This window comes from Bombina bombina, chromosome 6, assembly GCF_027579735.1.
Source record: "Bombina bombina isolate aBomBom1 chromosome 6, aBomBom1.pri, whole genome shotgun sequence".
Lineage (NCBI taxonomy): Eukaryota > Metazoa > Chordata > Amphibia > Anura > Bombinatoridae > Bombina > Bombina bombina.
In genome coordinates, this window is record NC_069504.1 from 330,036,723 (window position 1) to 330,064,318 (window position 27,596).

Consider the following 27,596-nt stretch of genomic DNA (forward strand, 5'->3'; position numbering starts at 1 on the left):
TAACTGTTCCTTTGCAACATAAGATTATCAAATCAGTCAAAGTTCAGGCTCAAAGTCTGCATATTTATTATACAAATCTAGTTGCTGAAAACGAAGATATTATTCCACTTACTCAGCATTTTCATAAAGCAGTGTGTTAAAGGGACAGTAAAGTCAAATTTATACTTTAGGGTTCCGACAGAGCATGCAAATTTAATCAAATTTCTAATCTACTTCTATTATCAAATGTCCTTGGTTCTCCTAGTATCCTTTTATTGAATGGCTCATAGGTGCTCAGGAGTGTGCATGTGTCTTTCATTTGCATCAGTAATTGCAACAATGTTTAATATTGTTATAAACACTGCTGCAATAGAGTGCTAAAGGCAGGTACACTCCTGAAATTAAAAAAGTAAATTAAAAAATTGTTTAAAATTGCATGTTCTCTCTTAGCCACAAAAGTTTAATTTAATTAATTTCTTTGTGATGAAATAACAGTAAAGTAATGCACTTCAAAGAGTTTTTTCTTTTGTTTGCTCTTTATTTTCATGAAATTCTTTCTTCCTTATAAATTACACTTGTTTCCTTGCAAGCAAAAGCAAATATGTAATTTGGTTTCCTCACAACGAGAACATGGTTTTTTCATAATTCTTATCCACAATATCACCAGTCAAAAATGTTGGTAGGCTAAAAACTGTTGAAACTCAGTTAACTAATATGGCTCATAGTGCAACAATATGATAATGTCACAAGTCATTGTGCTTGTGTTATGCAAGCGTTTGCCGTGGAACTTTGAATAATATATCTGCAGGACAACAATAATTGTTGTTAGTAGGCTATTCTGCACTTCTTGTACATATTTCACACATTTTAGGCACACTTTTTCCAAAGAAAGTAGATTTATTTATTCCCCCCCCCCCCCCCTGGAAACGTCCGCTCTTAAATTTTCGCTTGTGTACAAAGTTGATTTTATGTATGTACGTGTATAACGGTAAAACTGACATTATCCAGCGGCACTGGGTAAAGCCAAATGTAAGATCATACATCTGGCTTTACTTCCTAGGATTACCCCAACACTTCTGGAAAGGAGATAGAGAGAGAGAGATATATATATATATATATATATATATATATATATATATATATATATATATATATATATATATATATATATATATATATATATATATATATATATATATATATATATATATATATATATATATATATATATATATATATATATACACACACACACTGTAATTCCCCCATCTTCACAAATTTTTTTTATTTTTTTTTGCCTCTGCCTGGGGGGTTCAAGGGGGGCGCCCTGCCGATCCTCTGGCATCCTCCCCAAGTAATCCTTGGGGAATTAATTTTACAAGGGGGCTTTGCCCCCCCTTGAACCCTCCAGGCGGAGGCAAAAAAGATAGTGAAGATGGGGGAATTACACTGCATCGTAAAAAAATTTAGAACACCAACTTCTGGGTTATGTGTGGGTTGTAGGAAGTGATGAGCAAAGTGGCTGCAGATAGTGATGTCTGTGCTGTTTTCAAACGGCATTTATAGCTTTATCCAGAAGCGTTTGGCTAATCCTAGGATTACCCGGGTAAAGCCAGATTTATGAACTTACATTGGGCTTTATATATAAATTTTTTAATTTTTTTTTTTTCTCCCTCTACCTTGTCTTCTCAGCAGTCTCCTCCCTCACACTCTGCTCACCCTTTCAATCCCACTTACCTTCACATACCAGCTTCTGTTCATGTTTTAGGACCATATGATCAAAAACTCTCCATTTTAGAGAGAAATTTTATAGTGCAGACTTCACAGGGGCTGTACTCACCGAACTCTCTAAGAGAAAGGGCAGAGCCTGGAAGATTCGGAGACAGGAGAGCTGCCTCCTATAGAAAGTAGTGAAAATCTCTCTAAATTTCACAGGAGAGAGTAAAGTTAACAGGGGAGCACCTGACACTGATATAAAGTCTCATCTCAGTGCATTTTGACAGGTTTTATTTTTTTAACAGCTAGACAGCGCTAGTTCATGCAGGGCTATATAGATACCATTGTGCTCACTCTCGTGGAGTTACCTAGTAGTCAGCACTGATTGGCTACAATGAAAGTCTGTAAAAAGAACTGAAATAAGGGTGCAGTCTGCAGAGGCTTAGATACAAGGTAATCGCAGAGGTAAAAAAGTGTATTCATATAATAGTGTTTTGTTAGGCAAAACTGGAGAATGGTTAATAAAGGGATTACCTCTTGTTTATTTAAAAAAAAAAAAAAAAATCTGTAGTAGACTATATCCATTTTAATTAGAGCCTCCACCATAAAAAAAATAGCTCAATAATGAGGCACTTTTTATAGGAGGTATAGCATGGGGATACTTTTGTTCTTTCACTGTTCTCTGTGTTAATTACTTTAAAAAGCAGAGAATACCCTCCCTTTTTGCCCAGATTGGGTGGTTATAGGAACAAATTAGTTATAAAGGGGCCTTTTGTACTCGCCGTTCCTTTGTTAATGCGGATAATTTCCCACGTTGTGCTGACCTCATTCTTATTAGACACCATTGTAAATCACTCTCTCCCAGGTATAGTCTATGTTCTCTGATCACTTAATAATTTGATGGCTAATTGCAGATCCTTGACTGCTATTGGCAGGTTAACCAACTGCAAAACACAAGCCTCAATCAGTAGACACAGCAGACCCCCTGTAAGAAATTATGCCCCCTGCAATAAATGATGCTCCCAGCCTCCCTGCAATAAAATGATGCCCCAGCCCCGTTGCAATAAAATGATGCCCCCAGCACCCCTGCAATAAAATGAAGCTCCCAGCAATAAAATGATACCCCAGCCCCCCTGCAATAAGATAATGCTCCAGCCCCTTTACCATAAACTGATGCCCCCAGCACCCCTGCAATAAAATAATGCTCCAGCCCCTTTACCATAAAATGATTCCCCCAGCACCTCTGCACCCAGCCCCCTGCAATAAAATAATGCTCCAGCCCTGTTACAATAAAATGATGCCCCCAGCACCCCTGCAATAAAATGAAGCTCCCAGCAATAAAATGATGTCCGCATCCCCCATGCAATAAAATGATGCCCCCAGCCCCTCTGCAATAAATGATGCTCCCAGCCCCCCAGCAATACAATGATGTCTTTAGCCCCCTCTGCAATAAAATTATGCCCCCTGCCCCCCATAAAGTCTGTGATTATATTAGCCTTCAGATAGAAAATAAAAACCTTTAACTTACCATCCATCCTTCCAACAGTAAATTCCTCCTTCAGCTTTAGATCCTTGTGCGGTGGATGGGAGGGGTGATGCACGCAACCTCACTCCTCGTTGGCGGACGGAGAAGCTGATTGAATGAACTCCGTGAGGAAATGGAGAATCAAATCAGAGAGGGGAGTGTGTATCAAATGCAAAGTTAAGCGTTAGGTAACTTAGGCCCCTGTGAGCGCGAGGCCTTAGGCGACCTCCTAATTAAAGAGCCGCCTCTGCTCATGTCATGCTTTTTCTCTCCTTCATATTCAGAAATGCAGGGAACACCCCTTGGAGAACTATATAAAAAATCTTCCTTTTTAGATTATTGTGAGAGGTCTTGCAGTGCTGGATTTATTATTTTAGATCATCTCATCTGAATTGAGAGCTTTAGATCATCTGACCCTTAGCCCTTATCAAATACTGCCGCCTCCTCCATCTCTCTCCAGCTATACCTGACATAAAGTATCCTGCTCACCCTCTTACTTTTTCTTACTTTCTTTGTATTACACAGCCCCTCCTCAGCCACCTATTCCTCTCTCCCTCACACAAAGCCCCCTGTCTCTTACTTAAAGCCTCCTTCTGCTGTTACCCCATCAACACACAGTCCCTGCTCATCCTCAAAGCCCCTCCCTCACACAGCAGTAATTGCTCAACCTCCTCTCCCTCACAACCTCTGCTCACCTTCTCATCTCGACTTTTCCCTAGATATATCACCTATAGTGTTACAGAAGTGATCTGTGCTTTGTGTAAGAGGTATCATTTTCTGGATAAATATTTCCATCACAGTAAACCATGAAAATCTCTGCTGCTAAATCTGTACATGACACAGCACAAGGCAATCTGCTCAGGTGAATTAATGCCACCTATACACTGCCCTTTGGATTGGACAGCAAAAACAATGGCAGCCCTCCCCTAGTTTTTGGTTTGGTTGTCACTGATGTAAGTAACACCTGCACCCATTCATTATTCACTTGGTTAGATCAGTGTTTTTCAACCAGTGTGCCGTGGCACACTAGTGTGCAGTGAGAGATCCTCAGGTGTGCCACGGCAGACTGACAACAGTGTGACATATTTTTTAAACTTTGCTTGTTTTTTACTCCCAGTGCGGGGTAGTTTGTAGGAGGCATGGCATAACAGCACAATACATACAGTATGTGTGTGTGTATGTATATATATATGCTGTATTAGGCTACAATGTGTGAATTTTTTTTTTTTACATTTTGGCATGGTGGTGTGCCACAGGATTTTTTTAATGTAAAAAAGTGTGCCACGGCAAAAAAAAGGTTAAAAATCACTGGGTTAGATTATTAGTCTACATGTTTGAAATGGACACAAGATCAGTATGATTTAGTGTAAGGACATTTACACCAATATATGCATGTGCTGTCTATAGTTAATACCAATGCCCACTCTAAAGATAACAGATACCTGCTAATGACCTCTGCTATTTGCAGCTTGCTGTGTACATTGCATAAGTTATAGGTAACCTTATGCATTTAGGTGTATTTCTTATTTTAATTTCCTGTGATTATCTTTCATTCACTCATCATCTTTTCCTAATAAGTAATACCAACTGAAACAGTAAAGGTCAAGACCTACTATAATTTAAGAGCAGTGATTGCCAACTTCCTAACAAATGGGGTGGCAGATCAATATTTTGGAAGCCTTACAGTAACACAACTTTGCAATTTACTTCTATTATCAGTTTTGCTTTATTCTTTTGGTATCCTTTTTTTAAAGACGTAGCACTGCACTACTGGATGCTAGCTGAACACATTGATAAACCAATGACAAGACCACCATTCAGCAGCTAGTGTCGAGCTCCTGAGCTTACCTAGGTATGCTTTTCAACAAGATACCAAGAGAACAAAGGAAATTAAATAAAAGAAGTTTAAAAGAAAGTTGTTTAAAATTGTATGCTCCAGTTTGAATCATGAAAAAAATGTTTTATGTACCTTTAAATGGAAATTAACTAGGGATGCACCGAAATGAAAATTCTGGACCGAAACCGATACCGAAAATTCAGGATGCCCCTGGCCGAAAACCGAAACAAAACCAAAATTGTTTTTTCTTTTTTTAACTACAGTGTGTGTGTGTAGTTGAGAGAGCTTGTAGGCGGGAAAGCTCCAACAAATGGGCGTGGTCACTTGTACCGTAGGGTGTGATCTGCAGTGAAACTGGTGGAGCTCTACAAGGGAGAGCGTGGTTATAGCCAGACAACAATACGAGATGGACATGTGTTTTGTTTTTGGGTGTAGCTATCCATGCGATGGGCGTGGCTGCACCTGATTGTCTCTCATCGTATCTCCGCCTAGTTCCTGGTTCGGGTCTCACACTGACCCATCAGATTATATGTCCGGAGCCCCAAATGGAGTCTGCCTATCACCAGGACCACCGGACTTAGCTACGACCTTACGTGCAAGGTGGTTATAGAAAGCTACTGTGCTTTTTTGTATACACTGTCTGGGGTGCTAATTTGTACCAACTGTGTGCGAGCTTGGGGCTTATGCATATATAGTGTGCACGCATATTTGCCTTAGGCGAATAGAATGTCTATGCACAAGAGGCTGTTGCATGATCACTGTACATAAGGCTTATACTTATTCACTGTGTGTGCTTAGGGCTGTGTCTGATAATATCAAGTGTTTATAAACATGTTACTTATCCTCCTTTGAATACGGTATACAGAACTTTTGGTTTCCTTCTAAAAAAAAAAAAAGGACACTGCTGGTTTCAAATATCATGATGTCATGGTACTTATGTGTGTGTGCTCTGTGTACCATGCCAGTGTTGTGCTGCTCACCTTATGCTAAGGATAGACGTGTAACTCAATAGAACAGGGGAGGGCTGTACATTTTTAGCCATTTTGTTCCTCTTGGGGCCGAAATTGGAGTTGCACATTTTCAGCGGCCCAAATTTTGGTGCATCGCTAATATTATTCTTTATTTAGTTCTGTGTAACAGAATCAGATTTAACCGTTTTGTTTTTTTTTCCAATTATCAAAATAAAGTATAGTCCTAGAAAAGTATTATATGCAAAACAGTAAGTCAAGTAATGAACTCAAACAGCAGCTCTAGGCTGGCATCAAATTTGAAATATGCTACACAATAATTTTACCGAAAATAAAAGGCAAAAAAAACGAAAACCGAAATTTCGGTGCATCCCTAAAATTAACCAATAAATAAATGTTAGACAGAATGATGTATTCAAACGAAAGATTAGCCGAAGGATAATATGCAGATGCATTTAAAAAAAATAAAAACAATTTAAGGTGGTTGTTGTGTTTTTTTAAAGTATCTATAAAGCAATGGGTGCCATCATGTTGTAACCTAAGTTTCCTTCTCTGCTGAGGCCAGTTAAGGACAGTTATAAATAAGTCACTATCATTTGCAGCCTATGACGGTGTTAAGTTTGCACTTCCTCTTTTAACAGGAATTGGAATTACAGGGAACTGGGACAAAATAAATAATGAAAGTATATTGCAAAGTTTTTAATACACAAAATTAAACATTCTACATTAACAGTGTTTAATGTCCCTTTAAGGCCTATAGATTAATGGATGTCTATTAAACACTCAAATCTCTTCCCTAAAAATAGTTAGATTTAGGTAAAGTGACAGAGTACTCCCTATTTGTTGTTCTACCTCAAGAGGGCGCTTTTGCGTTATGGCCACCTTTTTTTTTTGTCCACCCTCCAGAAGTCCCCAAAGCACACATTTTTATTTCCGCTGTTTTCCAGAGTTATAATTAAAAAAAAAAATGGTGAAGACAGTTCCTTATTAATAACATTAAAAATATAAACTCAGATTATAGAAAATAAAACTCTACACAAGAAATAAAAATTGAACCCTTGGTGCTGCCCCTGGGCCAAGTTTTCCAGACTTCATTCACTTAGCAAAAATAATGCACAGAAATATATTCATACATCAAAAGCATTTTAAAGTGAGTGATAATATTGCACAATTGTGGTGCATTTTTTTTTATAACCATTTTTTGAGATTGCAATCACACTGTATATTTTTATAGCAGTGAGCCTAATCCTGCAAATTAGATATTAAAGCTATGGTAAACGTTAGCTAATTAAATGCCATATATGTAATATTTGCTACTAAAAAAAGTATGTGTACCTTTTTTATTTTATTTTTTCTTAATATACAAATCTGGCAGTGAAAAGGCTAAATCCATGCCTGTAGTAATGTTTCTATTGCAATGTTATGCAAGCCCACTCCGATGCGCCTTTTTTTTTTTTGTGTGTGACTATTTCAATGAACATCCAATCAGTGTGTGTGTCATGTGACATTCTTGAAGTCCAGCCCTTAGGAAGTCTATGTAGAGAGTTGGTGGGACTGATCTCTGTCACAGCCCACTGCGTTTTAAAAAAAAAAAAAAAAAAAAAAAAAAACATTTTTCATTGCAATATTATTAAAGTCCAACATTTTACCATCACTTTAACAATAGGTAGGAGGAAGACATCCCAAGGACATAGTTATTATGGTGCAGTGAATATGCTATGAGTGAGTTTATTTTCTCCCGAATATAAATGCATGACACAGTTTGTTAAGAAGGAAATTGGGCTCATGAAGAAGGTGAGAGATTTTGAGGGGGACTAAATACATTTAGAATGTTATTGAGAGGGTGAAATATATTATGAGGGGCTGTGACCCTGCAAGATGACAAAATAGAGGATATGGTGAAACCAATGGTTGAGAAATTGTTAGGAAATAAAGTGGTGAAAGGCTGATGAGAGAGGTGTAATGTTAGAGATTGCATTGACAGCCGCCCTGTTATTTAACCTTTTGCTGACAACTGTTAAGATTTATTTAGGTCTGAACCTAGTTGACATTTAAGAAAGGTGCCAATTCTCTGGGTAACTCTAAATTATATTTATACACAATAATCTTTCAGAAAAGACTGTATAGAATCTAAAGTATATTACATCTACATATTTAAAGGGATATGGTGTTCATTAAAGCCACTGTAAATAACAACACATGCAATTTTAAGCAACTTTCTAATTTACTTCTATTATTTTTTCTTTGTTCTCTTGGTATCTTTATTTGAAAAAGCAATAATGTAAGCTTAGGAGTTGGCCCATTTTTGGTTCCACGCCCTAGGTAGCGCTTGCTGATTGGTGGCTACATTTTAGATACCAATCGACAAGTGCTACACAGGGCGCTGAACCAAAAATGGTCGAGCTCCTAAGCTTACGTTTCTGCTTTTTCAAATAAAGATACCAAGAGAACAAAAAAATATGATAATAGGAGTAAATTAGAAAGTTGCTTAAAATTTCATGCTCTATCTGAATCATAAAAGCAACAATGTGGCCTTAATATCGCTTTAAACACCCCTTTTGAGTATTTTCTAGGGGTTTGTACAGCACCCCCATAGACTTTAATAGGAGTTTCTCCTGGTTGCAAATGTTACTCTGAAATGAGTAGCACAGCTTTATAGTCAGGAAAGCTTTCCCATTATAGTCTAAGAGGTATTAAGTTTACATCTGATTGGCTCTACCTCCCACCTGCCTGGAGAATAAAGGAAAAAAGCCTCTTTATGTAGAGTTGTCGGTGCAGCTTGTTAAAGAGCACCAGAAAGGGTGCTAGAACATTCATACATCCAGAATGATTTAATGGTTCAATGAAAGTATGAAAGGCAAACTACCCTTACAGTTAATGGTAAATGTATACCTCAAGGCAGAAAATGCTATGATCGGAGATGTCATTGCATGTCTGCAGAAAGAACAGGGAACATGCAAGAACAAGTGCAATGTTCTGTGTACGATTTTTCCTTAAAGCGATAGTCTAGTGAAAATTAAGACACCAATCAGAGAGTGCTACCTAGGTGCTGAACCAAAAATGGCCCGGCTTCTAAGCTTACTTTCTTGTTTTATCAAATAAAGATACCAAGAGAACAAAGAAAAAAATTATAATAGGAGTAAATTGGAAAGTTGCTTAAAATTGCATGCTCTATCTGAACCATGAAAGTTTAATTTTCACTAGAGTATCCCTTTAACACAATGCTGCCAGAGTTGAGCGCTGTTGGAAGAAAACAGTCAAAGAGCAGCGCTGCACAGCAGCAGCACATTATTGATGTCTGTCTCTCAGGGTTTTTTTTTTTCCAACCCCGCTCCCTAACATTTCCAGGTCTGCAAAGCTGTGAATCCTGAATATGACATTTTATGAGCAATGCACCCATTACTACATTTTACCTAATAATTATGTGATATTAGACTAAGGACAACCGAAACAAATTTATTCAATAGACATCTGAAAAACTTAACAATTTCTTTTTGTTTTCACTGTAGCTAATTTGCAATGCAATTTCCAGTTGCTGCAATATACTGTAAAACTTTAAAAATTGCTTTATGCTCTAGATAATCCATGCATTGCAATTGCGCTAGTGTCACAACATAAGAGGACAGAATCGCCACATGGCCCAATATTGTATGATAAGGTATGCAAGGTAATAGCAGTGTAAAAACACATTTGTTGAGACACCCCTAGTAGTGTAGAAGATGCGGCCTGGGATCAATACAGTCACCCAGCAGACTAATCTCCAATGACTGGTCAGCAATCTGTAGATGGTAAAACAGATACAGCGCCAATATGGCCTAGTATTGTCGGAACAATGTTGCAGTATATGGTGATAAATATATACTCACATTTGGTGAAGCACCTCCCTTGGTGCACTAGAGGCAAGCTGGGATCAAACAGTCACCCAGTAGACTGATACCCGGTAAGGCAGGAACTCCCAGCAATCCAAAAATAGTTCAGTGGCTAATAAAGAGGTCTGGCCTAATAAAGAGGTCTGGCAGCAAGTGGTAAGTATAACAACTTACTTTATTAAAATATAAAATGCTAGAAACGCGTTTCTCATCCAACCAGTGGATGTTTCATCAGGCTTAAAACATTGATTTAAAATTTCAAAGTGACCTGCAGACAATTTTCACTAAAATAAAATCTCATTGCCGATACTGAAAAAAGTTCTGCCTCTGGGAATGTATATTAGTGTGTGTGTGTGTGTGTGTGTGTGTGTATAAAAACAAACCAAATGTTTTAGGGGTATGGAGAATTTTCAGCAAACCTATGCAGACTTATGGGCAGATGCAAAGTATCTTGGGAATATATATTACTGATTTAGTGTTAAAATGTGTGTGTACATATGTGTTTTATGATGTGAGTTTACAATTTCTAACTATAAGCCATTTTTTTTTTTTTAAAAAATACAGGGGCCAAGAAGTTATTGTAGAAATATGTTCTGAGACATCTCCAAAATCATCAGCACTTCAATGGCTTAAACCCGAACAGACTGCTGGGAAGATACATCCTTATCTTTTTAGTCAATGCCAGGTGATGACGCTGGCAGATGAATGTGATTATTTAAATAAATTGTATATGTGACCATGAATGATTTTACAGCTTTATCAATATCAAACCGGTGATCCCTTCATGTCATTGTTCTACAAGTTGTTACTAAACATTGGCAATAGTCTCTAGATAATGGATTCCAGTGTATATTGTCTTAAAACTCCAATCATTTGCATTATACTTTACTCTTTTTGATGCACACAGACCTGACCTTTTGGTCTAAACCTTTAACTGCAATGCCAAAATAAACCATTTATAATTTAGTTGTCTATCTGCAGATATATTTCCTCTTTGCCAGCATATAATCTTTTTATCCCTGTTGTATAAACCCTGTATATACTCTGGACTGAATCTGTCATTAAAAGTCTATGGGTTCACATAGTCAGAAGAACCTGCCTGTCTGGCCACATATTCATTACTATCCACCCGGTGTTCTTTATTTGTATTTTGTTAAAGGGTCAGTAAACCTTAAAATTAATGTTATATAATTCTGCACATAGTGCAGAATTATATAACATTATATTAGCCAAACTTTCTAACACATAATATTCCCTTTTCATTTTTAACAAAAAACGCCGTTTTACAGACCCGCTGTCTGCGCTCTGCTGAGCGGGTCTGCTTTTTTTACACAGCGCATCGGGCCAGCTGTATAGTCACAGCCCGGCCCGACCGCGCCATAAGAGTAAGTGTCACAGGAGCGAGCTGCACTTAGTCTTATGGCGCGGTCGGGCCGGGCTGTGACTATACAGCTGGCCCGATGCGCTGTGTAAAAAAAGCAGAGCGCAGACAGCGGGTCTGTAAAACGGCGTTTGGCTAATATAATGTTTATACTTTATAATAATATAAAGTTTGGCTATGTGCAGAATTATATAACATTAATTTTAAGGTTTACTGTCCCTTTTAAGTAAAATTTTCATGATTCACATAGCACACACCATTTTAAACAACTTTCCAATTTACTTTTGTTATGTCATGTGAATACCCAGGTAGGGTAGCAACGCAATACTGGGAGCTAGCTGCTGATTGGTAGCTGCACATATATGCCTCATTTAATTGACTCACCCAATGTGTTCATATAGTAGTGCATTTCTGCTCCTTCAACAAAGGATACCAAAAGAATGAAGCAAATGTGATCATAGAAGTAAATTGGAAAGTTGTTTAAAATTTGTATGCTCTATGAATCATGAAAGAGTGTCCATAAATAAATGGGTGCCACCATGTTGTAACCTAGGTTCCATCTCTGATAAGGCAATTTATAAACAGTTCTAAATGGATCACAAGAGTGTACAATAAATTACTAATAAAAAACGCCACAAAATGGGTATATTGCCAAGTTTTATACATTTATATGATTAAACATTTCTATATTACGATCTCAGTGTGTTTAATGTCCTTTTTAAAGGGTGTTTGGTAACATAGTACAAAAACACACAAGGGGCACAAGTAATTTCTGTGTAGCGGTACATCCTTATTGGTTAAGACAAGAAACATTTGGTATCCCACGTGTGTGTGCGTGTGCTTCTCAAAGGGAAATCAAATTATTTTCGACCATTAATATGAAAAAGTCACATTAAAAAAAAACCATGTTTAATATTATGTTTTGTTAAAAAAGAATGTGATGTAAAAGTTATTTAAAGGGACACTGAACCCAAATGTTTTCTTTCGTGATTCAGATAGAGCATGCAACTTTCTAATTTACTCCTATTATCAATTTTTCTTCATTCTCTTGCTATATTTATTTGAAAAAGAATGCATCTAAGTTTTTTTTAGGTTTAGAACTCTGGACAGCCCTTTTTTATTGGTGGTTGAATTTATCCACCAATCGGCAAGGACAGCCCAGGTTGTTCACCAAAAATGGGCCGGAATCTAAACTTACATTCTTGCATTTCAAATAAAGATTCCAAGAGAATGAAGAAAATTTAATAATAGGAGTAAAATAGAAAGATGCTTAAAGGGACATGAAACCCAAATTTTTTTCTTTCATGATTTAGAAAGAGCATACAGTTTTAAACAACTTTCTAATTTACTTCTATTATCTAATTTACTTTATTCTTTTGATATTCTTAGCTGAAAAGCATATCTAGATAGGCTCAAATAGCTGCTGATTGGTTGCTGCACATAGATGCCTCGTGTGATAGGCTCTCCCATGTTTATTGCTCGTTCTTCAACAAAGGATATCTAAAAAATGAAGCAAATTATATAATAGAAGTAAATTGGAAAGTTGTTTAAAATTGTATTATCTATCTGAATCATGAAAGAAAAAAATTGGGTTTATTGTCCCTTTAAAATGTCATTCTCTATCTGAATCACAAAAGAAAAAATTTGGGTACAGTGTCCCTTTAAATTGAATCTGATACTGTAGTATCAATTGGGCAATCCCTACTAATGCTTATTGGCTAGCAGACACTTCCTGCTAATACCTTTTATGTTTTAAAGATGCTCTTTCATGTTAATAAGATAACATATTTTAATACAGTGTCCATTTAAAGCTTTTGTATCTAAATAAAGAGGATGAGGAAGTATGGTAGCAGGGAGGCTGACCCAGAGATTATTACAATTCTTAATTTAAATGTATTTAGTGACAAATGTTTTACTTGTAGAAGTAATGGATTATACTAGTTGAAGTACTTATAATAATATTATTATCGTACAGTGTGCCAGTGTCCCTTTAAGGATTTTGATAACAGGTAATATGGAATAAATGCAAAAATGTAGTGTAGGATGATCGATTTTGAAATATTTTCCTTTTATTAAATCTGCATTAAAGGGATACTAAACACAATTTTTTTTCTTTCATGATTAGGATAGAGCAAGCAACTTTCTCTTTTACTCCTATTATCAATTTTTATTCCTTCTCTTTGTATCTTTATTTGTAACTGCAGGTATGAAAGCTTAGGAGCCGGCTCATTTTACGTTCAGCACCTAGGTACTGCTTGATGATTGGTGGCTAAATGAAGCCACCAATCAGCAAGCGCTATCCAGGGTCCTGAACCAAAAATGGCCCGGCTGCTAAGCTTTCATTCCTGCTCTTTCAAATAAAGATACCAAGAGAATGGAGCAAAATTGATAATACGAGTAAATTAGGCAGTTGCTTAAAATTGCATGTTCTATCAGATTCGTGAAAGAAAAAAATTGGGTTTAGTATCCCTTTAACTGCTTTTTTTTTAATGGGAAATATTGAATAATAAACAACTTAGTATTAATGTCATTTTTCAAACAAAGACAACTCGGTACTAATCACGTTATTCTATATAATTTTTCTCTTCAGGCAACACATTGCAGAACTATCTTTCCTTGCCAAGACACCCCAGCAGTGAAATTTACATACTACTCTGAGGTTTGTGCTTGACTCAAATGTTTTAACTATTTGATTGCCAGAGGGGGTTGCACCACATCGCCTTTTATTGTACTACAGCCCTTTCTGACACCCAAGAGATTAATGACTGTGCTCATCATAACTAGATGTTCATATGACTCTAATCTCCTCTATTTTTGCCACACTCATTTCTGATACAATAATTTGACCTTATAAAACATTGGGTTATTAGCTGGTACGTTGTGATTTAGCAGCAGTTTTTGATCAGATGTCATTGCATCGTACTAAATAAGGATTTGCTTGCTTTCTGTGTATAATATAACCTACAGTATGCAGATAAGAAGCTGGCTCATTACTTTTGTAACTTGGTTTGATTAGCAGCTCCTTATGTGATGGATTCAGGGCTTTCATTGAAGTATTTCAGAAGCCTTGTTGGGCATTTTTCCTAAAAGGATATTGTACTCTAGTTTTTTTTTTCTGTGTTCCATCTAAAAGAGAATAGAGAAACTATAGGGATACATACACATTAGGGTACATTTAAAGAGACATGAAACACACATTATTATTTTTTTCCCTAGGATTCAGATCGATCATACCATTTTAAACAACTTTCTAATTTCCTTTTATATGTTATCTAATTTGCTTCATTCTCTTTGTATCTTCTGTTGAAAAGCATACCTAGGTAGGCTCAGAAGTAGCAATGTACAACTAGGGAGCTAGCAACTGATTTGTGGCTGCACGTATATCCCCCTTGTCATTGGCTGAACCAGTGTTCAGCTCCTAGTAGTGTATTGCTGCTCCTTTAACAACGCATACCAAGAGAATGAAGCAAATTTGTTAATAAAATTGAAAAGTTATTTAAAATTGTATTCTCTATCTGAATTATTAAAGCAAAAAAATGTGGGTTTTATTCCCCTTTAAGATGGCTTTTTTATTACAGGTTCCTATAGAAATGATGCGACAAATTGGGCAGATTTACAAAAAAGCATATGTAGATAGAGTTTTACAACAAATTAGAATTAAGGGTTAACTCCCTGGGCTCCAGCATATTTCCTAGGAAGGCATCACTGTTTACTGAAAGTCAAGTGGTTAGCAAGAGCTGGCCCAATGCAGTAGTTTCATCAGTGTCTTTTCAATACCAGCATTAAATCTGTAGTGCAGTTTCATTTGCACTTTCAGTGTCAATATTTATCAGTAGATTATGAAGATTACAGTTAATAAACAATAGACGTAACTATCACAATCTGTTTCCATCTAGCCTGAACAGTTTATATGGCAACTACTTCTATCTGGTTCAAAAAAACTGTTCATTTGGCCAATACTTCTTCGTCTGATCCTCCCCTCCCTTTTTTTTTTTTTTTCTTCTTGTGTTTATATAACTGTGTGTTTGTATACAAAAACTGTTTATTAATTGTTAATGTATCCTCATTAGGTTTCGGTTCCTAAGGAATTAGTGGCTCTAATGAGTGCCATTAATGATGGAGATGTGCCTGATCCTGAGGACGACAAAAGAAAGATTTATCGTTTTCAGCAAAATGTAAGATCTTGATTCAGCTTTAACGTTAAAGGGACACTGAACCCAAATGTTTTCTTTCATGATTCAGATAGAGCATGCACTTTTATTTTGAAAGAGTTTTATTGAGTTTTTTTCTTTTTTCTTTTTTTTTTTTTTTTTTTTATCTTTAACAATTCAATAAGGCAAAAACATTACATAATTTGGCATGTACAGTCAAGCATACTGAAGCATTTAATATGGTTTCAATATTGTCCATTTTCAGAATAGAATGCAAAATTTAATGTCATTAATTAAGCGAAAACAAAAACAGATCATGTCCACATGATGGTTGTGAAATATGGTTAACATTCGGTCCCGGCTCTCTCTTAAGTTAGCATAAACGTGTGGATTAATCTTATAGGGTCTCTGCATCTACACGTCTCCTAGCCTCCTGGTACATAATGAGTGGTTCCCATTGTGTAATGAACGCTTCTTTGGTATTCAGATTCTCTGCTGCTAAGCTTGCCATCTCATAGTGATGGGTTATTTTTTTTTCGATAAAAGTAAAGCTTGGAGGAGTGGATTTCCAATGTTGTGCAATGCAAATCCTAACTATTGTGCAAATGGTCCTGGCTAATTTTTGGTGTTGTTTTAGTATGCTGGGGATAGGAAAGTGTAATAGAGCATGTTCAGGAGATAGTATAATAAGTTTGTGAAAAATTTTGCTGAGAAGCTCTGAAGTTTTCTCCCAAATTTCTTTCTCTCTGCAGCACTCCCACCACATGTGTATGTACGTTCCTCTCTCATTACAGCCTCTGTAGCATGGATTCGGGGAGGGTCTGTCAGAACCTCCGAATCTAGTAGGATAAAAATACCATTGGAAAGCCATCTTGAGGTAGTTTTCTTTCAAGGTAACATTATGCGAGAAGGAAAGGCCCTGGGCTAGATTAGACTTCCAAGTCTCTAGGGACCAGGTCTTGTTCAGATCCCGTTCCCATTTCAGTATATTTGGAGGTTTGTTCTCTCTAGGGGAGTTATTAAATGTAAGATATAATGTTGAAATTGTACCACGTGTCAGTTCTCTGGATAAGCATAATGATTCAAAAGTTGTGCTTAGTGGCAATTTGGATAGGTCTGTCACTGCTCTTGTTCTGGATTTGAGCTGTAGATAATGATACCATATATTTCTGTCATTGGGGTCTATGTCTCGGTATTGTTCAAATGAAATGAAGCCTCCATCTGTGTACACATCTGCAATTCTATATAGGCCTTTGTTGGCCCACTTCTTTTGTGTATGTAAGTCTATTAGGGTTTGTGGCAAAACTAAAGGTGTTAGTTTTGATTTATCTTGAATTAGGGGGTATTTAGGAGTTCATTTGTTCCACAGGAAAATCGTGTGGGCTATTGCTACATATTTATGTAACGAGGGGTGACAATATTTTTTTGGGGTCCAAAGTAATCTGGAGATCTAATCTGTGTTAGCAATTTGTGATTCAATCTGTGTCCACACAGGTTGTTTTGTATCATTAATCCAATGTATCGTTTGCGCCATGCGGGCCGAGTAGTAATAAGAGACCAAGTGTGGAAGGCCCAACCCCCCATCCCTCCGGTGCATACTCATGGTTTTTTTGCCTATTCTAGCACGTTTTCCCTGCCAGACAAAGCGCAGAATATCTTTTTGTAGGGTATTGAGCTCGGCTATAGGGGCCGAAATCGGTAAGGACCGAAATAGGTATAAAAGTTTTGGGAGCAAGGTCATTTTCGTGGAGACAATCCTACCATAAAATGAAGCTTTAACCATTTCGTGATTAAGTTCCTAATATGTGTAAACATGGGTAGGTAATTTGCTTGGTATAGGGAGTAGATGTCAGATGTGAGGTTTATTCCCAGGTATTTAAGTTTTTTGTGAGCCCAGGTGAAAGAAGTTGATTTCTAATAATTTTTTGGTGTGTTGGGGTAAATTAATACTGAGCGCTTCACATTTATCCCCGTTTATTCTGTACCCAGATAAGATTCCATAATGGTGAAGCTTTGCGTACAGGGGGGGGAGAGAGAGGAGAGGTTTGGTCAGTGATAGGATGATATCATCCGCGAATAGCGAGATTTTATATTCATTGGCCCCTACATGTATGCCTGAGATGTTGGGATCAGTTCTAATCTGAATGGCCAATGGTTCAATGCAGAGGGCAAATAATAATGGGGATAGGGGGCATCCCTGTCTTGTTCCTAATTTGTATTAGCTTGAATTGGTACCCTGAAAGTTTGACAAAGGCCGAGGGATGGGAATACAGTATAGCCAGGGCGTCACGGAAGCTTCCCGTGATACCTGTTTTCTCTAGGACCGCGAACATGTAATTCCAATTAATTCTATCAAACGCCTTCTCTGTATCCAAAGAGAGGAACAGAGAAGGCGTTTTTTCAGTAGTGGCTACATTAATCAGGTCAATAATTTTACGTGTGTTGTCTGGGGCCTCCCTGTTTCTAATAAAGCCCACCTGGTCCGGATGGATTAGCCTTACAAGGATGGGATTAAGCCTGTTTGCTAGAATTTTTGTGAGGATTTTTATATCTTGGTTTATTAATGATATAGGTCTATAATTTTGGCAATGTTGCAAATTCTTTCCAGGTTTTGGAATGACCGCTATTCTAGCCATGAGCATTTCTTTTCGAATTTCCTTTTTTTGCATTATAGAATTAAACATTTGGGAAAGCAGGGGTGCTAGTTCATCTAAAAATATTTTATAGAAAATTCCAGAGTAACCATTTTTTAGAGCTTTTTAAGTTTTTTATAGTGTGCTTTACTTCAGTCTCAGAAATAGGGGCGTTTAGACTGGCTCTCTCATCTTCAGTGACTTTTGGGAGATGATTTATGTCTAAGAATGTGTTCAGATTGTCGGGTCTATCGGGAGCTCCCTGGTATGTGGGAAGGTTGTAAAGGCTTTGATAGAAATCTGCAAAGGTGTTAGCAATTTGAAGGGGGTCATTGGTGCTCTTATTATCTGAAAGTTGGAGTTGTGGGACTGTGGTGTTTCTAGTTATTTCTTTAAGTTTATTAGCTAGCATTTTGTCGGGCTTATTCCCGTATATGTAGTAGTGGGTATCTATCTGCTTGATGGACCTAGCCGCTTCTTTATTTAGTAGTTTATTTATCTCATCGTTTATAACTTTCAATTCTGCTCTCTTTTTTCTACTAGTGTTGGCAGTGAATTGAGATCTTATTATGTTAGCTTCTGATTGTAGCTGTGAAAGTTTGGCTTTATTTTGTTTGTCTCGTTTGCTGGATTCAGTTATTAGACTACCTCTTATATAAGCTTTTAACGCACCCCATATGAAGGATGGATTAGGCGTACTACCTGTATAAAGTCTACTATGTGTTCCCTAATCTTTTGTGAGACCAAAGCATCCTGTAGTAGACTGGCGTTGAGGGACCATGATTTGGTTCTGTTGGGGTTTTAGACTCCTGACATAGTTACTTCCACCATAGAGTGGTCTGACCAGGGGCAGTTTAAAATTTTAGCAGTAGATAGGAGTGGGACCAAGATCTGACTGAGGAATATGTAATCCAGTCTAGATTGAGTGTGGTGCATTGGGGAGAAATAGGTATAGTCTCTGACCTTATCGTTTAGTGATCTCCAGCTGTCAATCATATTATGATCCAAAGTGAAATCTTTCAAAATGTTTATTACTGAGCTTGGATGTCTGGCCTGTGAAGTTTTATTTGTTGTCCTGTCAAGGTCTTGGTCTAGAGATAAGTTGAAGTTGCCTCCCATAATGATCTTGTGTTTTTTCCATTGAGTCAATAGTTTACTTAATTTGGACAAAAAGGAGGTCTGTTGCTCGTTGGGGGCATATATGTTAATGATGAGTATCGGGGTGTTTTGGATTAATCCTTTTAATTAGTAAGAATCTACCCTCTCTATCTCTTATAACTTCCTCCTCTTTGAAATTCAGAGAGGAGTGTAACAATACTGTAACCCTGCATTTCTTTTTTTCCGCTAATAGCATGATATTGTGTTGGATATGATTTGTCCCAGTATTTAGGGGTAAAGTCTTTAGAGAAATGGGTCTCTTGTAACAAGACTATGTGGGCACGTAATGTTTTATAAGTGGTGATTGCCTTTTTTCTTTTTAAGTCCGAGTTGAGCCCTCTAACATTATGTGATATGATTTTTATAGACATTTTAAGAGTGTGTGTATCATTATCATCTGAACCATTAAGTGTGATATGTGAGTAGCAAAATCCTAAGAGAGCAGAAAATATATGTGTTGTAACAGGTTTTAGATGGGACCCTGTTCCTGGTATAATTCTGTTGGTGAGAGAGCCGGGACTTACCTTATGACCCAACCATGAGGAGATGCTTGGTTCCTCAGTGTGAAGAAGAGTAGACAATACTAACAGGAATAGTTCAAATGGGTAAACCATAGTTAATTGACGACATGCCTGGACAAATAAAACATAAGTAATGGTAAACAAAATGACTTTAAATTTATATTAGTATCCCTAATCAGGGAAAAACATGGGGGTGTAGAGGGTGAAGGGCTCTTTCACAAACATTTAAATCAGTTTCTCCTAGATTTGAACTGATAGGGAGTGAGGGGGTTGTGGAGGGTCAAGGTCATGGTAAGATGAGAGGGGAGGGGGGAGAGGAAAGGATGGTGAATGATTGAATGAGCGTTTCTATATCTTAGTCTAATGAGGGGGAGTGAAGGAAGGGAGGAGGGGAGAAGGATGCAATGATGACAAAGATAAAAGTAACAGTATCAACATTCAGAACCTCAACGGCATCAACAGCGACAACAGCCCCTGAGTGAGGCGGAAATAATGCCAGATCTGCGTAGGTTTATATGAAAACGACTATTAAACATAAAGTCACTTTTGGTAATGCAGGTAGGCAACTGTGTCCTATGAGGACTTGAATGCAGCAAGTCTTCTCATGATGAACTAAAGCAAGATAGTTACAGTGTTCCTCTGTGTCACTTGTTTTGTCAAGTTGGAGGAGTCTCTTCTTCAGTAGGCGACTCAGAGTGAGTGATTGGAATGTTCTTTGCTTTTCTCTGTTTTTTAGCTTGACCTACCGGGGTCCATTCTTTTTGTATGGGTTTCCTCTGGGAGTTCTTATTAAGGGATGCTTGTGGAAAATCAAAAGGGATCTCCAGCCTGCGGAGGATAGATGAGCCTTCACTCATGTTGGAGCAGGTGTGAGTAGCATTGGCGTGTGTAAAGGCTAATTTGAAGGGAAAAAGCCATCTGTATTTTATCTGGGCTTTGCTGAGGGCTTGCGTTATGGGTTTGAGGTCTCTCCTCTTAATGTAATCGGGGCAATATCTGCATACACTTGGATTGCGTGACCTTCAAAGTTGATAGCTGGTCATTGTCTGGCTGCTTTAAGAATAAGCTCTTTTACATGGAAGTAGTGAAGCTTAAGGACAATGTCTCTTGTAATGGATTGTTGAGGTTTGGTGAGAGCTCTATGAATTCTGTCCATCAGGAGCTTATCTGGTTCAATGTCTGGAACCAATTGGTGGAAAGTGCAGTCACAGTCTCTTCCAAATTTTTATATGTTTCTGGTAAGTTCCTAATACGGAGGTTAGATCTGCGGGATCTATTCTCAAGGTCTTCAATTTGCTCTACCAATTTATACAGATATTCTTCGTGTTCTGAGATAGCTTTCTGCATATGTGGTATTTCTTCCGCTATCACATCAGTTTTTTCCTTTAGTTCTGCTGTGCGGTTTCCTATTTCTTTGATATCCTGACGTAGCTCAGACAGTGCAGATTTCAATTCTTCTTGGAAAAGAGATTTAATTTGGGAGAGTAGTTCCTTGTTATGGGTTTCAGTGGGGAGAGACGCTGATATTTCCATCATGCTGGAGTTCAGAGTGTCTCCTTGTGTAGGGGACTCTTTATTCAGCTGTTTTTGTTTAAGTTGAGATTTAGACAAACATTCCTTGACGGTTTGTGTTTTATTCTTCATCGTGTATTATGATAGAGGACCCAAGAAGGATGAGTTCTTTAGAATAGTAGTTAGCTTTAGTTTGATAATCAGCTCAGGGATTTAGAGTTAAAGCTCAGGCTTCTGTCAATTGCCTAGGGATTAAGTCACAGGTCTGCTGTGTGACTTAGGAGATGCATAGTTAGACCACTTCACCCTCTCTTCATCCCGTTTAATGCGTTGTCATAACAGGAATTGTATATAGGCTTTATTAAATGTAGGGGGGGTTGGATCCCTATAAGTGAGATTTAACAGTTCCTAAGTCTGTAGACTGTCTTCCCTCTAAAATCACTCTCAATGTAGCTCCCAGGGCACAGCCTCAAGTTCTGCCACCCTAGGCTCAGGAGGTACCGGCGTTGTTTCTGTTAAGGGTAATGTGATGAGGAACTGTGTGTTTTTAAATTTGTATTAGCACATTGAAATGAAGTTGGGTATGTGGTTCTTTCACTCTGAAAGAGCTTCCTATTCAGTTAAACCAGATGTAAGCTAAATAAGCTTTCTTTTATCATTCAATTCTGTGTCCATATAGCCCACAACCTGGCTGCAACCTCTTATTTATGGTATTTGTGTGCTCTTATTTCGTGCTTATAAGTTGTTTGGCTTGCTGGGGAAAAGCGCGGCCGTGGCTAGAAATAAGCTTATGTGAGTCCAGAAATTTCTGATAATGAGGTTGGTCAATATGTCCCCTATAGCTTAGAATACCGATCAAACAGAGAGGCTATTAATAAGTTCTCACGCTGATTGCTGTTGCTGCCTAGCGTTGCTCTCTTGTTTCCTCCCCAGCAAGATGTACCCGGTAGCCCTGAGGGCCCTGCAAGGCCGCAAGTAAAATGGCGGAGTTTCGCGCCACAGCAGGCCTTCAGCAGCAGGCCTTCGTTACCTCCGGTGATGTTCGGAGGGTATGTACTCTGTCTTCCATCTACTGCTCTTCAATCCTGTGGCCCTCTGGAGCGGGGTCCCGACCCTCTGGGGTGACGCTTTTATGATGTCAACAGGTGGTAGATGGGCTTGCATGTATATGCGGTCCTCCTCTGTTATTGACCGTTATTCACTCCAGCTCTCCCTCCGGTGCGGTCTGACTTGATGCAGCTAATTGGGACTAACTGCTTTGTTCAAATTAGATTTTTCTCCTGTATAGATGTTTCTTGTGTTAGATATCGATAGAAGTTAGATAGTTGGGGCAGAAAAAATTAGAGTTTTTGAATGAAAAGTAGCAAAGGTTTGGGAGCTCTCCTTAAACACGTCTTCTCTGCTCAGATGCTAGCCCCGCCTCAGAGCATGCACTTTTAAGCAACTTTATCATTTACTCCTATTAGCAAATATTCTTCATTCTCTTGGTATCTTTATTTGAAAAGCAAGAATGTAAGTTTAGATGCCGGCCCATTTTTGGTGATCAACCTGGGTTGTTCTTGCTGATTGGTGGATACATTCATCCACCAATAAACATGTGCTGTTCAGTGTTCTGAACTTTCTTTTTCAAATAAAGATAGGAAGGGAACAAAGAAAAAATGATAATAGGAGTAAATTAGAAAGTTGCTTAAAATTGCATGCTCTATCTAAATCATTAAAGAAAAAATTTGAGTACAGTATCCCTTTAAAGTAGAAATCTATATGGTGCATCCTATTGTGACACATTGGAAGGTGCTAAATTCAGCCCATTGCATTATCCTTAAACCCCTCATTTATGTGCAATAAAATAATTTTGTTAATACTATTTTTTTATTTTTATTTTATTTATTTATATTTTTAAAAACAAAACAAAACTGCACTAAGGAACATAAAGGTAAAAATGTAAACTTTTATTGTTCTTACAGCGCATACAGTTTTAAGGGACTTAAACATATATATCTATATATTACATTTCGGAATAAGCAAATACATTGCCATTGCCAGTAACAATACACAATTAGCTTTGAAAGTTTGAGGCAGAATATTATAACTCTAAACACAAATAGTTACAACAGAGCAATTTGTTATATATCAAGAGAAATTAAAGGGACACTAAACCCAATTTTTTTGTGTTTGATTCAGATAGAGCATACAATTTTAAGCAACTTTCTAATTTACTCCTATTATCAAATTTTCTTCATTCTCTTGGTATCATTATTTGAAAAGCAAGAATGGAAATTTAGATGCCGGCCCATTTTTGGTGAACAACCTGGGTTGTCCTTGCTGATTGGACAGCACCAATAAACAAGTGCTGTCCATGGTTCTGAACCAAACATTTTGCTGGCTCCTTAGCTTAGATGCCTTCTTTTTCAAATAAAGATAACAAGAGAACGAAGAAAAATTAATAATAGAAATAAATTGTGTTGCTTAGAATTGCATGCTCTATCTGAATCATGAAAGAAACAAAATGGTTTCAGTGTCCCTTTAAGACTTCGCAGGAGAGGGGAAAGACTCTGAAACCCCCCCCCCCTCCCCAAAAAAACATGTTGTGAGTTAAGGAATCCTATCTGACTCTATCAATATGACATGTGTTATAGTGAGAGAAAAAAAGCAAAAAATAAAACTCATAGTGGTGTGAGTTACGGAGTCCAATGTCACTCTATCAATACAACCAATTATAATATAGTGAAGAAAAAAAAAAAAGAAACCCACTGTGAATTACAGAGTTCAATATGACTCCATCAATATACCAAAATATTATATAGTGAGAGAGAAAAAAAATACCACTCAATACAGAGGCCGGTCTGGCTCTATTACTGACATTATGTCATAAAGTAGAAAGGAAAAAAAAAAGGGGGGGGGGGGCTTCCCGTACTTTACTCTCCTCCTATCATAACGTTGTTCTACAATCTCACTTTATATTAATAAAACAGTGTTGGTTATGCAAAACGAGATAATGTGTAATAAAGGGATTATCATTTATTATTTTTTTTATTCTGGAGTAGACTGGCCCTTTAACATCCCATGCCTCTAGTTCCACTAGTCTGCTATGCAACATTTCTTATCTGCAACTTCAAAAAAATAAAAAATAAGGCTGTAATATTATAGTGATCTACATTAAAGGGACATTCTACTCCAAATGTTATTGTTTAAAAAGATAGATAATGCCTTTATTACCCATTCCCTAGTTTTGCATAACCAACATGGTTACTTATATTAATACACTTTGTACCTTGTATCTAAGCCTTTTCTGATAGCCCCCTGATCACATGACTTTTTAATTATCTATTGACTTGCATTTTATCCAATTAGTGCAGTGTCTGGCACAACCCATGGGCATTAGCACAATGTTATATATATGGCTCACATGAACTAGTACTCCCCTGTTGTGAAAAATACATGTAATTAGAGGCTGTCTTCAGTCGCTTAGAAAGAGGCAGATATTTAGATGTTTAAAGGTTATAAAGTATAGTAATATAACAATGTTGGTTGTGCAAAGCTGGGGAATGGGTAGTAAAGAAGTTATCTATCTTATTAAACAATAACAATTCTGGTGTAGACTGTCCCTTTTTTATTTTTTAAAGGTCCACTTACTTTAAGTGGACAGTCTACGCCAGAATTGTTATTGTTTTAAAAGATAGATAATCCATTTATTACCCATTCCCTAGTTTTGCATAACCAACACAGTTCTATAAATACAGTTTTTACCTCTGTGATTATCTTGTATCTAAGCCTCTGCAAACTGCCCCCTTATTTCAGTTCTTTTGACCGACATCCATTTTAGCCAATCAGAGCTGGCTCACTTAAGCACAGTGTTATCTATATGACACACATGAACTAACACCCTCTAGTGGTGAAAAACTGTCAAAATGCCCTGAAAGAAGAGGCGGCCTTCAAGGGCTTAGAAATTAGCATATGAACCTCTTAGGTTTAGCTTTCAACTAAGAATACCAAGAGAACAAAGCAAAATTGTTGATAAAAGTAAATTTGAAAATTGTTTAAAATTACATTCTCTATCTGAATCATGAAAGTTTATTTCAGACTAGACTGTTCCTTTAACTTACAATTGCAATAGAACTCATCCCTACTGTTTTCAGATTGGGGTAAAAAAAATAATCTACCATCAAGATAGAACTTTGTCAGACATACTCTAATTGTCAGAGGATCAGACAGATTGGGAAATCTTATCTATCTATTTATAATGGTGCCTATTTTTTTTATATATATATTTATAGATTGCTGTTCTATAAAATTTTAAAGTTATTTATTCTTTGAAAAATAAAACAAAATGTGTTTTTATTAATCAGGTCCCAATACCCAGCTACTTGATTGCTCTGGTTGTGGGAGCTTTGGAAGGAAGGTAAGATCATAAAAATAAATTTGTATTTCTAAAATGGGAAGACAGGGCTTGTTACTTTAAGGATCTTACAAAGCATTAGATGTGAATCCCATATTAAAAAGCAGAGGGTGATATTTTGTTTCAAAAAGGGAATTTCAACCTAAGTAAACAGAGCTGAAGGATCCACCATTCAAAACAATGTTTTTATATACAGTACATATAAATGTACTAATGTAAAATATTGTTATTATATATGTAACTTATTTCGTTTTATTTCATCATAACCATTACTATTATTATCATCATCATTATTATTTTCTCCAGCACATTCCTTAGCACTGGGTATATGAGTATGATAACTATATATTGTTCTTTAATGTCTTTCTTTCTCTGTCTGTCTGTCTCTGCATGTTTTTTTCTTTGTGTGTCTTTTTCTTTCTCTTTAGTTCCCAGTCATGGGAGAAAAACTAATCATACTCCAAGTACAAGATAGGCAGCATCCTAATTTCTTCATGTCAGCTGTAATTTCTCTGGGTTTACTTTTCATTCCTTACACCTTTGTGCCACGGCATTTGAGATTCAGCTGCAGGAATGGTGTAGATAGACTTTGATGAAGCAGAAATATATCTGGTCCCACATAATTTAATGTCTTTTTGCTTTACTGTTGTCAATGGCCTAATCCGTTTGATTGTGGAATGCAGCCCCACCTTGTTATTTGTCTAAAGTAATTTGTGCATAGCTTTTAAATTGCAGAATTATTTTGATTGAGTCAATGAATTTGTCTTGAATTAAGTATAGAATCATAAAAAAATAGTTTTGTATTCCACATCTAATTAACCCTGTGTATCCCAGCCAAGGCTGTTTTATTTCATGATGTAATTACATCCACTGAACCAGCAAGGATGCTTATATCATTTTACAATATTTTTGCAGATCCATTTGGAGTTAAATAAAGTTTCTACAACCTTCTCTTTTCTGTCAGTATCTTTAGAGAGAGGTATATTATTGTATGAATGCAAAGCCACCAATACAAGTATGAAATAAAAATGTAACCCTAATGTATTTGCTCTTTAACAGAAAGATTGGTCCTAGGACAGTAGTGTGGAGTGAAAAGGAGCTGCTGGAAGCGTCTGCATATGAATTTGCTGAGGTTGGTTCTGCATATGTCATGTTAGTCATAACTTGTGTGGTGTACGTTTTTATTCTGGCACATTGATATACACTTACTCAGTCAAAATACCACAAACAGTAATTATGAGAGGTTACAAAGCAGATTTATCTCATTAGACAAAGTAAAATACTACTAGCCCACAATTTCAGGGAATTCATGCAAAGGTCCAGGTGTTGCGTTAATACATCAGTTTGATTCAATTTGAGAGATCCCTCCCAAAGAGGCACAGAACAGAACTGACTCCCCCCCCCCCCCCCCAGATTACCTGTTAAAAAAGATTTGCTCTTGTACCTTCCTCTCACTTCTGTCCATCCTGCAGGTTCATAGGAGAGGAAACATTTCCTTTTCAGTAGTTCCAACTTTGCTGCAATGAGTTGGAGATTATAAAATGACCACTTGAGCAGAGCTCTGTGCAGGTGTGATGGGGGGGTTCCCCTAGCTTCCGCACAAAACAGGGCATTGTTCCATTGCATCTATATCTGATTTCAAGGAAGTATGGGGCCTTGTGAGAGTGAAAAGAAAATAACCTGTGTGACGGCAAAGTGTCTCATCACTGATACTGAGCTGCAGCTTGGTCTTATTGTACGCTGGACTGGCTAACAGGTGCTTACAGATGACAGTCACTTGATAGGTAACCTGAGGTTACAGCAGCTATCTCTACCCACATTCAGAGCCTTGTCTTTACAAAGACTTGACCGCAGGTAGTGAAAGTGAAATATCCCAAGAATTGTCAGCCCTTGTTTCCACATACAAGGATGCAACCAAAACAGTGAGAACCAGCACACACTTTATTAGGG

General features: G+C 37.2%; 1 protein-coding gene across 1 annotated transcript in view; it reads left to right on the top strand.

The window, feature by feature from the left end:
• Positions 1–27,596, top strand: part of LTA4H (leukotriene A4 hydrolase) — a 161,834-nt gene that overhangs the window by 16,744 nt on the left and 117,494 nt on the right. Inside the window, exons 3-7 of the mRNA XM_053719247.1 lie at positions 10,459–10,579; positions 13,866–13,934; positions 15,346–15,450; positions 25,597–25,649; positions 26,706–26,778. Coding sequence (XP_053575222.1) covers positions 10,459–10,579; positions 13,866–13,934; positions 15,346–15,450; positions 25,597–25,649; positions 26,706–26,778 — 421 coding nt within the window. The remainder of the gene's footprint in view (positions 1–10,458; positions 10,580–13,865; positions 13,935–15,345; positions 15,451–25,596; positions 25,650–26,705; positions 26,779–27,596) is intronic.